The sequence below is a fragment of the Charadrius vociferus genome, unplaced genomic scaffold, assembly GCF_000708025.1.
Source record: "Charadrius vociferus isolate BGI_N301 unplaced genomic scaffold, ASM70802v2 scaffold43, whole genome shotgun sequence".
NCBI classification, from domain to species: domain Eukaryota; kingdom Metazoa; phylum Chordata; class Aves; order Charadriiformes; family Charadriidae; genus Charadrius; species Charadrius vociferus.
In genome coordinates this window covers 2,754,495-2,772,233 of record NW_009648043.1, presented here as the reverse complement: position 1 = coordinate 2,772,233, position 17,739 = coordinate 2,754,495, and the positions used below count along the sequence as shown (strand labels likewise).

The 17,739-nt window shown below is 42.8% G+C and overlaps 1 protein-coding gene across 1 annotated transcript in view; it reads right to left on the bottom strand.

The window, feature by feature from the left end:
* Positions 1-10,035: 10,035 nt before the first annotated feature.
* Positions 10,036-17,739, bottom strand: part of TRABD (TraB domain containing) — a 22,373-nt gene continuing 14,669 nt past the window's right edge. Inside the window, exons 7-9 of the mRNA XM_009883650.1 lie at positions 17,100-17,272; positions 14,404-14,515; positions 10,036-10,555 (exon numbers count right to left, since the gene is read on the bottom strand). Of these exons, the coding sequence (XP_009881952.1) occupies positions 10,378-10,555; positions 14,404-14,515; positions 17,100-17,272 (463 nt within the window). The 3' untranslated portion in view covers positions 10,036-10,377. The remainder of the gene's footprint in view (positions 10,556-14,403; positions 14,516-17,099; positions 17,273-17,739) is intronic.

Here is a 17,739-nt window from a genome sequence, read left to right as displayed (position 1 = left end):
GGGATACATCCAGGAAGGAGAAGGCTTGGAGGAAGCAGAAGGAGGGGTGGCCCGTGTGGGTAAACCGAATTTGGTCCTTGGAGCAGTGCACTCCCTTCACGCATGAGGAGGCCAAGCGGGTGGTGACCGCCATCGGGCTGCCGTGGCCCAAGGTAGGGGCGATCATCAGAGCCCTGCCTGACGGTGAGACGCTGGGGGGGGAGATCTTAAGGCTGGTGATCAGAAATTTGGGAGAGTACGAGCCTCTCAAAGACAACATGGAGGGGGCGCCCTGGAGAGATGTCCAGGAAGCATCAGCCTACGTGTGTGGGAATGTCTTGCTTCGGGCATTAAAGCAAAGGGAGAAACCGGTGACCCCCGACTTTGACATCTTTGGGGTGAACGTGGAGCAGGGGGACGTGGGGGTGCTGGCCTGCCGTGCTCCCAAGCTGCACAAGGGGTTTTTCATCAGCCTGGGGTCTACTTTAATTGGCCGCCCCCTTGGTGAATGCATAGCTACCTTGGAGAACATGGGGAACCTGGTGGGAGCTGAGGGGAAAGGGATCGCAAAGAAGCTCGGGATGGGGGCCAAGGGGAGGAAATATATTCCTAGAGGGACGATTTGGAGATATTTAATAAACCAGGGAGTGAATGAAGGAGAGCTAGATAGTCAGCCCACAGGAGTTTTACTTGCCAAGATGAAGACAATCCTTCAGGAAAAGGGGATGAAGCAAGAGGAGATTTGGGAAAAACTGAAGCAGATGAATCAATCAGCTCCTCCCCCTATCCCAAAGAGAAAGGTATACCCACCCTTAGGGGACCTTAAAGATTAGGAGTCCAGATGCTTGGTGTCAGTGGGATTAACCTCCACCACACTGACCTGGTGTGCAGGGAGAAGGGGCTGCATGGAGGTACGATGTCTGTTGAAGGGGGGTGGGAAGTTCCTGTCTTAATTTTTACAGGATCAGAGGCAACATTATTAGATTATCAGGATCCTCCACTCCCAGCAAAATCCATTCAGATATTGGGAGCGAGAAGGGGAAAAATGAGCGGAAAAGAGGTAGAAGGCCAGTTGTGGGTAGGGAATTTGGATGGGTGGATAATCCTGGTAAAAGGGGGGCAAACATTTTAGGAATGAATTTCCTGTCTCAGTTCAAGGTAGATCTGTCCAGGGGAAAACTGTATTGTGCTGCTGCCTCAGAAGGTGAAGTGGTTGAAGGAGTCCCCAAGTCAGTGAAGTGCGAGTCTAAAAGTAAAACAGAAACAGGGGTAGTAAATGAAGAGTATGAGGTGGTTCCAGGCAGAAACCCCTTCTTCCCATCCCAGCGCCCATATGGTACCGAAGCACAGGCGAGTCACGAGACAGCTCAGGGAGTGCAATGAAGTCTGAATAGATTGGGATTTTAAATCCCCGTTTTCACAATTTCAGTCAAAGTCCGGGAGTGTGGCGTATGTGGATGGTGGAGACCCCTTGCAACCGTGGGGGTTGGACTAGACAATCTTTAAATGTCCTGGCCACCCCAAACCATTCTGTGAATTGTAAATCCACATTGTGTTATTGTGCCTTTGACCCCTGGGAGCGGGTGCCACAAAAGCCATGGCAAACTGATTACGTGGGCCCCTTTAAGAGGTTGAAGGAGGGTTTGTATTAACTGATCTCACCTATAAGAGAGCATGGACTGGACAAAAAGATGGAACTAATAAATTAGATATTCAGCTTGGATCCCAATATAGGTCAGCCACAGAAGTTGCAAGGGATACAAATGGTACCTTTGCAACCAGTGTAATAATAAGGGGATGTGGCTGTACTGCGTGATGTGCTCTTAATTGTTCATATTGTACAGATTTAGTTTTGGCCGCTGAGCATGTCCAAAACTAAAATCACACCATCCACAAGTATCCACCAAGCCTGTAGGACAGTATCCATATTAGTGCTGTAAGATGGGGGAAAGAGATGGGGAATTGATACGTGAAGCATGAACTACTCCAGAATACATCCAGAGCATGACTCTCATGTACATGGGTTGTGCCTCTCAGGATTGCAAAGTCTCCATCCTTGGAGACGCTCAAAAGCTGTCTGGAGACAGTCCTGAGCAACCAGCTCTAGGTGACCCTGCTTGAGCAGGGGGTTGGACCATATGATCTCAAGAGGTGCCTTCCAACCTCAACCATTCTGTGATTTCATTCTGTGCAAATGGCAGCAATTATGAATCATGTACAAGGTAAATTTGTAACAAACTTCAGACTGTTGTTTGATGCAACATCAGTGGTAACTACCTGGGATAACCAAATGTGGCACATGGTAAAAGCAACTGCCAAGTTAAAAAACCAAACCAACAAACTATAAGGGATTAAATTCAATAATCTGTTGTACTCCAGCTCAATTGTTAGCTAGTAAAACAGCTTTTTCAGTTGGATTAGCTCTCTTCTCATGGGTAGTACAGCAAAGAGATTCCATATTACAAGGGAAGTGTCACCAGCTGCTGTTGCAACCAGACAACTAAATGAAACATATACTAATTCTGTACAGTCAGTTGTGGACCACAGGAGGATATTGTCAGATGTCAGTGGAGCAAGTCTGTGTGGGAACGCCAGTGGTGTTTTGGAACAGCGCAGGCTGTGTATGCACCACCTCACCTGTAATGGGAGAGCGGGAGGATAACACGGTCTCTGTGGCTTCAGGAGAAGACCGAAGATGCGGCATTACATCTGTTAGCAGTACACATTCATTTCCTGTTCTCAAAAGCAGGGTTTTGCTCCAGACCAAGGGACTAATGACATCTCTCTGGGAGCTGAGAGGCCTCGCTGGGAATGAGGTGTTCAGACAATGTGACAGCATACAGAAGGAAGCTGAAAAACCAGAGAGCAGACAACATGTTGCAAGCCTGAGGACCACCTTGACAAGCAAGGAACTGCCAGAAACTGAAATTGTGAACTGAACATCCTTGGTATGACATATCCATGGGTTGGTTTCCAAAACCTACTGCTATGCAGCACTTAATCCTGTACTTGTTATTAGTTATGATAGAAGTCATGCTGTTTATTCTTCTATATATGCTTTGCTTGTTTCAAAAGGAAAGGGTGGGCTCATATGCCCAGTTGAACATCTTGTGTGCATTGTGAGCCTAACAGCTGTGGTGGCTTTCAGCTGGAAGGGATTGAGCTTATGAGCACCCAGAGTGGTCTGAATGTCCTCGGAGGAGGTCAGGCAAACCACGGGGTGGCTTGTGAGCAAGAGGTCTTGCTGGAGCACATAGCCCCACAGAGCTGAGGCCCCAGCAGTGCTGGCAGAAGGGTGACAAACGAGTGCCTCTGCTGCTGCTCTCCGGTATGTAAACTGCCAGATAAGGTCCTGCCAGCACTTGGTCAGCTTGCACGGGGATCAAGGCTAATGTGGAATAGTTGTGTCTAATAATTGCAGGAGGTAAACTAAACCCAATGGGACAACCCTGGGGGAGTTGTGGGAGCCAGGCTGCCTGCAGTGGGTATCCCTGCTGGTAACACCATGTAAGGCTGTGACTGCCGGAGTAACGGCATCAGAAATACTGCAGTTAGGTATGGCTGTAGCAAAACCAGGACCAACGGGGAGGAAGAAATTGGGGGCAGGTTATTTATTTGGGTGGAGGAGAGGAGGTGGCGAAAAGGCGGGCCCTCATACCAAAGAACGAAGGATGAGGTATGAAGTCCACTGAAAAAGACCGGAGGGCTCCTGCTGATGGTAGGAGTGTGGATGCCTACAGCCGGTAGCAACACTGACCTGCAAACTCAAGTCCTGGGAGGCTGGAGGGCATCACCTGGGATAACCTGCTGGACTTGCTCCATCGGGTCTCTGGCTGTCCATTGTGGCATCAGGGGACGAACCTGCACCTTGGGACTTAAAAAACTGTCACTGAGGGTTGGCTGTGTGTCAGATTCATTAGATCTGAAATTGAGAGCTTGTAACTTCATAGCTGTGCCTTACGGTTTGTGTAAATATGTAATGTGGTCAGTGGTATGGTACTTAGGTTATTTTTCTGTTTTGCTAGTTTCCTCAGAGTGTGTTCACCAGTCAATAAAGAGTGTGCCTCAGTTGTGTCTTGGATAACTGGTCTGAAGAGGGGAGCCACACCTCGGCGCAGTCACAGAACTGTGGTCTGTGCTGTGGTGAGTGCTGCCTGCCACCAGCCTTCCTCTAACAGGCCTGGGCATCCCAGAGAGCATGCGTAGGGCAAGGTCTGACCACCACATGCCACAAATGCCATTACTGGCCTGTCTGTGCAGAGTCAGAGAGGTAGAAATCTGTGTGTGCAGTGGCCAGGCAGAAATTGCTGGTAACTGTGATGACCCATCAAGGCTACTGTGGGTTCCCCGAGTCTTCCCACTGTGCCTCATGTTAGAGTGGCACCAAGAGCCTGCCAGGGTGGTCACAGTAGATGTGGTTTTGGGTGTGAAGCCCAGAGAGTCTCTAGCTGCCTTAGAAGAGCAGCAGTCTCTCAAGGCAACAAACAAAAATACGAGAGTAAAGGGGTGCTGAGGTTGGGTCTTACATGATGGACAAACTAAGTTTGTCCTTGAAACATCACAAATGAAGCAATCCACACTAATTTTAATTGCTTTAAAACTATGATTCTTACAAAAGAGTAAAATTAAGGTGTAATAAGGACATTCTTCTCCAGCGATGTAATTCTGTATTTTCTATTAAGTACCCTAGAAGCAACATAATCATGCTTTTTGGCAGACACTTTTTTAAGTGAAGGTTAATACATTGCCAATTAATCATGAATCTGCCTCTTGAGCATCAACACGGAAGAGAGAGAAATGGGTGTATACTACAAGTCAGTAAGTATTCACTCCTGGTTTGTGTCGTTTCAGTTAACAGCGGGTACCACATTGGTGAGTCAAAACTAAACCTCTCTGAGGTATGCACACTTACCTTCTCTGAAGAATAGCCTCAGGGTCCGGTAGACACCTCCACTTAAAACCAGACATACCGGGTAAACCATCTGCAGTCGGTAGATGGCACTAAATTATTACTATTACTTGTATTTTCCGGCTAAATCAGAATGCAAAATAAAGCCGCAGCACTGGGTCTCAGCTCCAAAGACCTGGGGCTATAATCACGGGGCGAGAGACAGCGCAGGGATCGGAGCAGGGCAGGAGATGCAGGGAGGTGGAGGGAAGATGCTCGCTGGCAGGTGGTGCACACCTGGGAACCTGCTGCACTCACGTGAAGGCAGAGCACCGCGCTGTCCCACCAGCCTCAGCCACGCACAGCGCCGGCGACTGTACAAATACTCCCACTGGCCCCGGAGATGGCAGGTGTGCGGTTCAGGCGCTGCAGAGATACGATGCATTAACCACTGTGCTCTAATCAAAACGTCGCTCTGAATTACTTTACCCAGTTTGTGAATCATCTCTGTTGCTAAAAGCAGGGACATTTTACCAGTGAAAGAGCTGGGAGGGGACACAACCTACTGAAACAAGTATATAACAGAGGTGTGGATTTGTGGTTTTGTTTTTTTTTTTTTTTTTTTTTAAATCTGATTCTTTTCACTTTCCCTCATGCATCAGTCTTGTTGCATCAGCACCAAGTATGGTGCATCTTCACTCCTGTCACCTCCCCGGAGTATAGAAAGCTTCATTTGCTCCCAGTTGGCCAGATTGCAGCAGGTGGATGGCAAGCAACAGGGGAGGGGATAATTAAGGGGATAATTAGACAACCCCCCCACCAGCATCTCCAACTAGGACCTGCTGAATTTTTTGCTGCTTCAGCTATTCCCCGTCCCTCTTCACATACAAATGGACACAAAAGCCCTGCTGCTGTGGGGATATGCACAGCAGTTATATTTTTTCACCTGAACAGTCAGACCGATGTCAGCTTTGCATCTTTGGAGCTACTTGTGTCCTGTGGTTGATGTCTTCCCACACATCTTCACAGCCACCTGAAAGGGCTCAGCACCACACTGGTCTGTCAATCAGTCAGAGCCAGAAAAGCGACTCTTCTCCTGCAAATACTTAAAAAACCCCAAATCTTGCAATAAAATCACTCCCAAAACACTCAAGTCTAAAATTAAAAGTTTATTTCAAGTTTTAGAAAGGAACAGGAAAGTAGGTACATGAGTATCTTAGAGTTACAGTGACAGTGTGTTGTTTCTTTTCCATGCGTAGTTCCCACTACTGCCTGGCACTTTGAGATAATTTGGTATTTCTTGCTACCTTTTAGATGTTTTACAATACACAGAAAAACAGCTTCCAGTGGAAATCTGCGCACTATCAATCCACCTGAAAAACCAATTTTTTTTAATTTGGTATAGAAAAGACATATCATAAACATGACGGTGAACAAGACACTCCGAAAGCGGGCAGCTGCTGCATGTGCAAACTGGGGCTGCCTGACTGAGCAGTGCTCGGGAGCCGATATGCTGTGCAGCAGGACATCTGCCAGTCCCATGGACACTATTTGACTACAGCATTTAAAACTTTTTTCCCCCCCACCTAAATAGCTTACCCAGCACTTCTTTGCAGACACGGCTCCAAGTGCCACCGAAGGGAACTTTGCCTGACCAAGGAAAACAGGACTGCACTTTGCTCCACACACATACCATCAGAAGTATGGACTACTGACGGACAAAGCGTACAATGAGCAGACTATTCAGCTGGTACATTATCTGTGTGGAATACAGCTTATCATATATACTTACTTTCAGTATGAATACAAGGTCTTTTTATTCATAGCTTTTTTTTTTTTTTAAAAAAAAAAAAGTAATGGTCATATTGATTTACCTGGCTCCATTTGAAAGACTAAACTCTTTTTGTGACTAATTCAACACCTTTTTCCCCTTAAAGGGTCTTTAATTCCCATGCAGAGGACAGCACTGTAAGTACAAGTGACTGTCCCTGACATTAGACCAGTGTTTGAGCGCTTTGGGGACTGGGACTAAGGCCATCAGCTCCTTGCACGACTGAGCACTGGAGAGATATTAAAAGAAAAGCAACAACAACAAAAAAATGTCCACTCACCATGCCCAACTCTGGACTCTGAATTTAGGTACTCATGTTGAGAAGTCAGTCTCCCTGCTTGTTACGCAGGGCAGGGAAACTCATCCTTTCCTCTTAACCGATTACATATGGTGGGTAGAGAAACTAGTTTCCCTGCTTCAGCATTACGCTCTGATGCCCCTCAGTGGGAGGTATTTACTCCAACTGACATTCTTGTTCAGAAAAATGTGTTAGATGGTGAAATTACCATGTCCTAGACCTAGCTAACCAGTGTTTGCTCTCAACAGAAACACTCATTAATAAGGAAAATAAATGCCTTAAACAGAAATGGTGGTTAAAATATTTTATTTTTTATATCATAGAACATACTGCTGTTTACTTTAAATCACTTTAGAGTAAAGGCACACATTGTTAAAAATACTTCAGATTTACATCGCATGTACAAATGCATAAAACAGATGTACATGTCACCAAAAAAATACAATATGGCTTCATAAGGTTGAGGCGGGGCTGGGACAATTCAACATATATTTAAATTTTACAGGATGCTGTTAACACTGAAAGGACTGACTAGAACAGAAAAGAATGGACCCAAAACACTGATTATGTTACATAAATAGTAAAACACATTGAATATACAACATTGAGCATTTGTGTACGGATTCATAGGACTGTTAGTTCTGCAAATTCATCAGGCTTTCCAGGACCACTGAGTAACCAGTGCATGTATATGGTCTGCCAGTTTGCAATAGTGGGAAGATAAATTGCAAATTCTACGTCCACAAACAGGTTCCTTGAAGAATCTGCTGATATGCTTTGTGGAAAAAAGAAAAAAAAAAAAAAAAAAAAAAAAAGAGTGAAACTACAGGCTCAAGGTATTAACGGGAGAGAATAAGTGAGTAATGAATAGACAACTTACACTTCTGGCTAAAACACGTAAGACATTTAAGTCTGCAAGAATGCTCCATGACAATCATTTAGCATTAGTCCCACCCAAGTTTAAGGCTCATATCTAAAATTTACCTTATATTTGTTTTCCTTTGTGTAAAATTACCTGAGCACAGATATCAAAGATCTACAGAACTTTTAAAATATCTGCAGATACCTTAAAAATCCGTAGATAACTTAAAGCAAAACATCGATATATTGAATTCTACCAGCTAAAAATTCTCAAAAAGACAACCAACAAAACAATATTTTGGTATGTCTGTAAAGCCAGGAGAAGAATGAGCTTAAGCTTTTGCTTTCATCTTTTAAAAATGTACATAAAATGTAATATTCAAATAGGACTGCTTAAATGTAAACAATGCATTAAACCTTTAAAAAAAAAATAATCAGGAATCAAAATTCAGGCAGTCACTTTAGTCTTCTATAAATTGTTTACAAACGCTGCTTTTCCTCTTGCTAGAGATGGCTAGTGGTTTCTTAAGCACTAATAGATGGAAAATAAAAGGACCTGCCTCCACTCTATTCTGTATTATCATTTGCACTTTGTGTCCAAGAAGCGTGAATTGCTGCCATTCTCATTTGCTAAGGTTTATTCCCTGCACAACTGTAAGGCCCAGATCCAGAAAAGCACCTAGCATCGTTTTAAGAGTTCTGCAGGATTAGGTTAGATTTAATAGGTTTAAAGATAAACATGCACTTAAATGATTTGCTGCACTGGGACTCATAAAATTTTCAAAGTGCAAGGCAGAAAAAGCATCAGGTTGCATGGACAGACCAGCTCCCAGCAAAGTCAATGCCATCACAGAGAGGAGCATTAGACCCTTAATTTCATTTAAAAAAGCTTGAAAAAGACAACACTGCACAGAAGATACATGTACATACTTTCAGAAAACAATGGACTGTATGGGACAATTTCCAACACAAGGCTTTGGAAATATACCCTACTAAAAGCAGTTTGTTGATTTTATTGAACCAACTGAAAACAACAAAGAAACACAACACATCACCACCTTCTCCTCCTGCCTCACGCACTGGTTCCTATCTTTCATTCCCAAAAGAAATTAATACAGATAAAAACTGCATTTTAAGCGATGAGCAACCTTATATGAGCCTAAGGAGCAAATGGGACTCTTCTATTCAAATGTATCAGGTTAAAACTTTGATATGACAATTACAGTTATTTATATTGTTGAACTGGGACTAGCTGATTGCAGAGGGCACTTTACAATCACTGAAAATCCTGTATAAAGGGTACAAAAAAAATATCCTATGAAATATGAACCTAGGATTAAAAAAAAAATAAAATAAAAGAGATCAAATGATGGATGGCTGTCCTGGATAATTAACAAAGAAAATCACAGCAGTCTGAAGTACCCACAATTCTGTGTGGAAATAGCAGGTAATCCAAATAAAATGCTACAGCTAGTTTGACAAACTAATTTGAACACTGCTTTTCTATTAAATAGATTAACATATTAATCCACTGAGAAGTTACAGTGATAAATAAAATATTTTCATGTATCAAAAATGAGGGGCAGGTACTATCAATTCCAGACTTCTTGTCCCAATAATGAAAGGTCTGAAAAACAAAAGTAAATTGTACAGTAGTTCTAGTCTCTTAAATTTACAATACTGAATCCAGCAGGATTTGGCTAAATAATACAGTTTAAATAAGCTAATCTAAAGGAACACAGTGTCCTGTAAACATCTGACACAAACCACATTGCATTCTGATGGTGCAGCTATACCTTCTCTATGCAGGAGAAAGACAATTCAACTGGTGGTGGTAACAAGGGATGCAATCTAAAGGCAACGTTCCTGTTCTTCAGTAAGGCTTGTAAAAAAATTGAGCAGTGTACGTATGACAGCCTGTACAATTCTGAAATTTTTGGAAAGCTCTTAAGTTTAAAAAAGCCTAAATGTTTTAAGTATAAAACACACATTGAGAAGATGTTCTTCTAAATTATGTGTAAAAGTGTCTGGCACCAGAAACAACCACTAGGTATTATTATACCTAAGGAAAAAAAGCTAAGAATCACTCAAGACAAGTGTCCCTGAACTTCGAAGCAGATGCAGCCGATTTAAGTTACTTCGTGTTGTTCTGTTCCTCTGGAAAAGAAGTCATGAACATACACTCTTTAAGCTGTCTGTACTACATCATCAGTAATATATATTATATATACAGTATGCATATATATAATATATATATATTTGCGTACATATTTCTTTTACCTCAATCTGGAATCACGTGGTTTCATGCAACACACTTACCAGGTACCAAACCTATTCATTAGATCATAGCTGGTGTAACTTTAGTATAAAATCTTTTATTATACAGTGATTCAGCGTTGTTCAGCATCAATCACCCCTCACTAGGATCCTCATCTGCCTCTTCTTTCAGTCCAGTTCACATTTGTTGCCTCTATCACCCTTTTTCAGCCACCTTCTTCACGTAGTGCCTCCACTCGATGTTCAATGCTGAGACCTTATTTCTGTCAGCTTCTGAAGATAGCTCTGTGCTGCTGGCATCGAGAGAATAAACTGAACTGTCCTTTGACCTATTCGGTAGCAGCCATATCCCATCAGTCCAAATACTGTTGCTTTTATGACAAATTTGAAAATCTTACTTGAAGCTGACGGAGGAGGCACACTGAAGCAAAAAGATACGAAACAATGTTAACACCTGCATAGCTGGAAAAAACAGGCATTTTCCAATCAAAAGAAAGATCTTTTCTCCCATTCCCCTTAGAGTGCAGGAGACTTTCAGGTAACAGATGTGTCCTGAACGAACAATGTATTCTTTCGTGTTCAAGGGCTACATCCAAATTAAACAGTAACAACAACAGCAACAAATTATAATATAGCTTTTTCCACTTACGTGTGATGCCACTCTTAATGGCTACGGACCTTGACTCGGCCATCACCCCATTAAAACAACAGACAACATCAACACTTATTGAAGAATACTAGAAGTTAATATATTGTTTGTTGAACTGTTTATAATATTACCATGCATATCTCTGCACAGAGACAAACGTCAGAAGACACACAGGACGGAGCCTAAGTCCAACACCTGTACAGTCAACTCACTGTCGTTCAGGGCAATGGAGGAGAACAGAGCTTGGATATTCTGGATAACGTGTGTCAGGACCTGGCCAGGTTTGTGTGGCCAGAAGGGGTACGTCTGGAGCCAGGCTGGCCCCTGCACAGACTGGGGGGGGTATTTCAGCAAGGCGTACCCCTGGGTGCCAGGCAGACTTCCCAACCCGGCTGCAGCTCCCAGCATGAGCATGCAAAGCCTGCGCCCCTGCAGTACTCTTGGCCTCCAGAGCTCCAAAAAGGACAGCGCAGACAAATCGGAGAGGCTTCGCATGAAGCTGTCTCCACTCTGGCAGGTATTGCTGGCTTTGAGATTTTCACAGGGCCACTTGGAAGTCTCTGCACTGGCCACCTGGAACCAGGAGGGCAGAGGACAACAGGCGCACCAGAAGTCTACTCCTACCTTCAAGCAGTATTATTAAGTGTACGAAGCAAACAGTTAATATTACCTTCAAAATAAAGCTGGCTTTGAGAGCACAGCCACACGCACACACAGCCCTGCACCTTCACTATCGGGCTCTGAAGTAGCTCAGCTGGCCCTGCACCCACAGCAGGCCCACGCTGCAACTCAGATAATCCTCCCACAGACGGCAGAGAGGCATGTTGTTTCAAAGAAGCCACAAGTTCTCATTTATTTATATCTAGAAAATATTTCTAATGCATTCAGAAGCAATCAGTTACAGTAGTGCAGAAACATGATGGGCACGCTCAAACCAGGTGAGATGTGCTGAGATTAGGATACAACTCAACTGAGTTTAGATCTATGTGCTCAAACTAGGGCAAAGTTATTACTGGTAAGATTTTGCATATTAAGAGAATATACAGGAAGAGTTTTAAAAAAGCATACACATTCAACAAAGGATGGGGTAAAGGCATCCCTTTACATCTTCTTACATGCTTCTCTATTCAAAAAACCCAATTCATAACAATCTGAAGCAAACAGTAAAGTCTGCTCAGAGTCAGGTTCTATACGTGAACTTAAAAACTGGAAGTCTGAGAAATGTATATGTTTCTATCCAGATGATTTCCAAGATTGCTTTGCAACTTGTAAAACCTAACTAAATACCTGTAAAAGTCTTAAGAACTTTTCACCTTAGAGAGGTGACAAAGACTAACACACAAAAACCCCACGTAACTCTGCTCTGCTACTGCAGTACAACAGCATGCATGGTAAAAAAAAATTTAAGAAGCGAGTCTCAAATATAGTAAACTTATGAATGTCATTTGCTTCATATTATTTTAGAAATTCAAGTTAATGGAATATTAATGTCTCATGAAAGATACTGGTAACCCTTCCACTTCATTATGGCACTGGCACAGTAAAAACAATCATAGAATCATAGAATGGTTTACGTTGGAAGGGACCTTGAAAATCGAGTCCCATGGGCAGGGACACCTCCCACTAGACCAGGCTGCCCAAGGCCACATCCAGCCTGGCCTTGAACACCTCCAGGGATGGGGCATCCACACCTTTACTGGGCAACCTGTTCTAGTTCCTTACCACCTTTAAAGTGAAAAATCTCTTCCTAATGTTTATTCTAGACCTGCCCTCTTCCGGTTTAAAGTCATTCCCCCTTGTCCTATCACTACATGCCCTAATAAAAAGTCCCTCCCAGCTCTCCTGTAGGCCCCCTTTAGGTACTGGAAGGCCACAACAAGGTCTCCCCGGAGCCTTCTCTTCTCCAGGCTGAACAGCCCCAACTCTCTCAGCTTCTCCTCATAGGAGAGGGGTTCCAGCACTCGGATCATCCTCATGTCTCTCCTCTGGACACGCTCCAGCAGGTACATGTCCTTCTTATGCTGGGGACTCCAGAGCTGAATGCAGTACTCCAGTTAGGGTCTCACGAGAGTGGAGTAGAGGGGCAGAATCGCCTCCCTTGACCTGCTGGCCACACTTCTTTTGATGCAGCCCAGGATACAGTTGGCCTTCTGGGCTGCGACCGCACATTGCTGGCTCATGTTGAGCTTCTGGTCAATCAGCACACCCAGGTCCTTCTCCTCAGGGCTGCTCTCCAGCCATAACCCGCCGAGCCTGTATTTGTGCTTGGGATTGCCCCGACCCAGATGTAGGACCTTGCACTTGGCCTTGCTGAACTTCATGAGGTTGGCTTGGACCCACCTCTCCAGCCTGTCCAGGTCCCTCTGGATGTCATCCCTTCCCTACAGCGTGTCTACCTCACCAAACAGCTTGGTATCATCAGCAAACTTGCCGAGGGTGCGCTCAACCCTGTAGACAATCAAGTTCAAGAGCCTAAACTTTGACGAAAAAGACCCTCTGTGTAAACTTGAAGGCATGTGGTCAGGCTTTGGGCTATTCAGTTCTGTAATGTCAACAACACAACCAACATTAACGCTACAATTACAGGGATTTGGGCAACCTCATTTTACAGGTTATTTGCAAGGGTGTAGAGGAATACGGATGTCTAGTTTGTGACTCCAGGAAAGGCTTAGTCTTGAGACAGACTTATAAATGGCTAGGCAGGGCTTCTGTACATTGCATTCTTTGATCCAGACACCAAAAGCCTAAATCATACTTTAGATGCCTAAATACACCATTTAGCTATGGCGCAGTCTTCTCTGTTTTTCACAGCCTCTCATGAGACAGGAACAGCCGGTGAGGTGCTTAAATAAACACAGTAAACAGATGCGATAAGACACTGTACCAATATTTGAAAGGCTCCATTATCCTAAGCCACCACATACCTGTATCACCAGGTCATACTATAATCCCTCCTACATTTCTGAAGTCCTGACCTTTGTGGCTTTACAGCATACATACAGTATGTATGAACATTTTGGTTCTTCAATTCCTTCTTTTACAAAGCACACACATCTATTTTAATAGGTACTTTGGAGCAAGAGTTCTCCAGATACATGGCTTAAATCAGACCATATTTAGGTATACACATTAAAACATACTATTACTTTTATATAGAGTTAAAAATAATAGGTTATGAGCAACTGTGATAGCAAACTTGCCAGAGCCAGCAGTGCCCTGACACAACAAGGGGTTTGAATGCAGAAGTTTGTATTTACCTAAGCTAGACTAGAAGTCTGTTTTTGTTTTCACCATCTTCTACAGACCTCATTTGAATTCTCATTCTAAAAGCCTTAAATGTGAATCAATAGGTTTTCTTTCTAGAGAAAGGCATCTTCTCATTTCTATTTCCCTTGACATCCAACTATTTACTTTTTTTTCCTTTGATATTTTCTTTTCCTCTGCTGTAAGATCTCCAAGCACTGTACAGCAAGTCAGTAAACTGATGGGGCAGGGATGACAGTTGTGATGTTTCTTCAAGCTGTGACAAACAACCAAAAAAACCCCCAAACGAACCAATTACTTCTGACTTTGAGCAAGAGAAGCTATTACATCAATACGTAGGAAAGGATGACCGTTACCTCATTATTTCCTGAATGTTTAAGTCAGAGTTCCAGTTCTTTTCAATTCCAGGTACGTGACCCATCCCAACAACACCAACTACAACAGCTGGGATATATTTCCTAGGTTCAGCTGAGAAAGAAAGATGGAAAAAGGAACACATCAGTAAAATAACTAATTTCAAGCTATAAATATAGTTAATGTGTGAAATTACAAAACAGAATTTTCCAAGGGTTAGGGACTTTTATTACCAAATATTAAAATTCTGTTACATACTAGAAGTTAATACTCATCTCACCTACTGCCTCTTATGCTAAAATTCTGGGAAAAAAAATAATCAGCACAGTTTCTGGATTTTCAGGAAATGTTTCTTTCAGTAAACAGACCTGGTCAGAGCTCATACTCCAGCCTTAGGGTGAGAGGCTCAGCAGATGCAAGTTAAATTAATTTATTTCCTTCCCTGTGTGGGTCATGTTTCCATACTGCACATCAGGAACAGCCCTGGTCTTTGCTGCCTCCTGAACAGAAGAGCTTTCTGCTCTTTTTCCGCTTTGGACAGTGGCAGCTGGTACACATTCAATTTGTGACAAACCCTGGGCTAACAAGCAAAATGAAAAATCGGAGACCAGTGCTAGAGACCACACCTGCCCCTTGATAAGTTTACTGTTACAGACTGGGCCTCAGCAAATAACAGCAAAAATGTACTGTTCATGTGCAGCGGCTAGCCAGACAGCCACCATTAGACCACTTCAACACATACCAGCTCTCACCCTCACTTCCCACCTACCATCCATATTCCACAATACCCAGGGGAAGTTAAAATGTTCCTGGAAGTTTTGGGACTGCCTCTTCCCCAGTGGAAAAAAAAATGGCACTGCACCACAATAAAAATAATTCACAGAAAGCTTTTTAAGTAATAGTAATCAGGATGCTTTCCTATGGGGAAAATTATATGTGAATATAATACACAAATAAAAAATGTGAGCAAGTCCTACTGTCCTGCTTTAGATATCCACCTCTGATTTTTTCCAGGAATGAATAAAAAAAATAAATTTAAAAGCAGCCTACTCTGCCCCCATGAAAAAAACCTGTGTTAAAAACATTAGAACTATTATATACATTTTCAAAGTTTTTTCTTTGGACTTGCCTTTTCTCAGAGTGTCCTAGGGTTGCTCTAAATTAGAGCTGCAACTACAACAGAGGCAGAGCACAGCACCTCAACACACATCTGCTCCAGCCTCCACCTGTATGGTCCTGTCTGCTTCTGGGCTGGATTCAAAGCCCTGTCTAAAACTTACATGCTGAAAGAAACTTTTATCTCTCCCAGAATATTCTGCATGGAGTAAAGATAGACGGAAAAACTAAATGTGGAAGTTTCATCTGCAAACTCTTTGGAAGAATTCACCCAGGAAAACAGTCAGACAAAGGCTAGGAACAAATCAGATGTAGTTTAGTAATATTATCAGACCAAAAATATATTTGAGTCCTGCAAATAGCATCAAGGAATTCCCCTTTAGTATGTCCCTACAATAGCAAATGATTTGGACAACGGTGATCATGCCCTAATTTCTGCTCATTTGAATTGTGGGGTTTTGTATTTTACTATGAATCTTAAGTACATAATTTGCGTTTTTTTTTTTTTTTCTTTTTGCCTCTCATGAGCATCTTTTCTTCTATTTTAAGCCCTTCATAATGCATATAAACACCTTCCAGTTTCACAGACATTCACTAAACCAATGATCCAGAGACTGAGCTTTTAAGAAGGTAGACTTAAAGTAGGCAGGAAGAGCAGGGGAATTACTAAGCAATTTCTCTTGTGGCTCATGACCCAGCCAGGACCAACAATAAAACTAAATTTTCAGCCTGCTCTTTGGACCAAGTAACTGAATGCATCCGTGCCTCTTTTTCAGCCATATCAACTGAGCCAACAGGAAATACTGTGTGTTTGGACAAAGTTTATGAAGGCAGCATTAAGGTAATATTAGGCAGTGGAGATGTAAGAACACAAGTGCAATTACTTTGCATTTTTTTCAATCACAAGACAGTGCCAGAGGTCTGCACTGAACTGATTAACAAACAATATCTTCTTAAGATAGCAAATAAGAGGTAACCCATACCTCAGTATGCTTATATATAGGAAGGGCATGCAGATCACACACAGCAGCAAAATGCTTCCAAAGGCTAGAGAAATGCAGTTATTCTTATGCCTATACCTTGCTGAAACATGCAAGTCACATGTTTCATCATCACCACCACATCATCAGGACTCCTAGCAGCCCAACTTATAGTAAGCAAAGTATGATGAACACTGAAATTAGAGGTAATTAGTTTAGCAAGAAATGTGTTCCTGAGAAGCTAGTGGTGACAATTAGTTTGGTGAGATAACAGGGTGGAAGTGAGACAGATGACATAAGCCTAGACTGTGCCATGCTGTGCTGTAATATCAGATGCCTGTCTTTTTCAAAAATTGTCAGGCTAATTAGTATTTTCCAGTTTAAAATAGCACAATGAGAAAGGAATCATATTTTGGAGTCTATTGCCTGACGTGGTTGCAACAGAAGTGTAATATCCCTTTTTGATTTTTTAAGCACTGTAATCTTAAGTAAGATGTGGCACACACAAACAGAACATCCCAGATTTCCTGAGAAGAACTGAACTTTGAACTAATACACAAAGAGCACGTTGCTGGTTACAATATATGCTTTAAAACAATTACTTTCTGAGGCTCGAGGTAGTTCTATCTGCTTTGCTGCTTGCTTCAGCATGTAGGTCAAGTAAATATCTCGTTCTGAGACAATCGTTCGATGAAGATCAGGGAATTCTCCAATCATTTCTGCCATCATCTGCTCCAGTAAATCCTTCTGTTTGCATTTCTCCACATCATCTTTACTGAAAGAAAGGTAAGTTTTCTCAGTATCTGTTATGCTTTTAAAGCTCAATACAGACAAACCGATGAACAAAAACAACTGGGTATTATACACATTATTCACCTAAACCCATTCTCCTCCCTCAGCTCTTCCCTCCAAAAGCAAAACTATCTCCCTAAACCTGTAAAACTGGACACCTAACAATGCCTCTACAGTGAGGGAAAGGGAAAGAAGAGAGGTCACTTGCCTGTAGGCAGTGCAACTGGATTTTCACCCTTCCCAGTTTGAAAGCTGACAACTCAACTGAGCAAAAGCACCAGGGCTTCAAAGGGAATAGTTATCACAGTGCCCCACTTCCAGTATATATTAATAAGCTTAGAAGAGTTAACACGGAGCACCCCTGAGGAAGCAGATCTGATCACTGAGCACACAGAGGCTCTATTTAAGGAACAAAAAAAAAAGCGCACACCATAACACATAGTCTGAGGG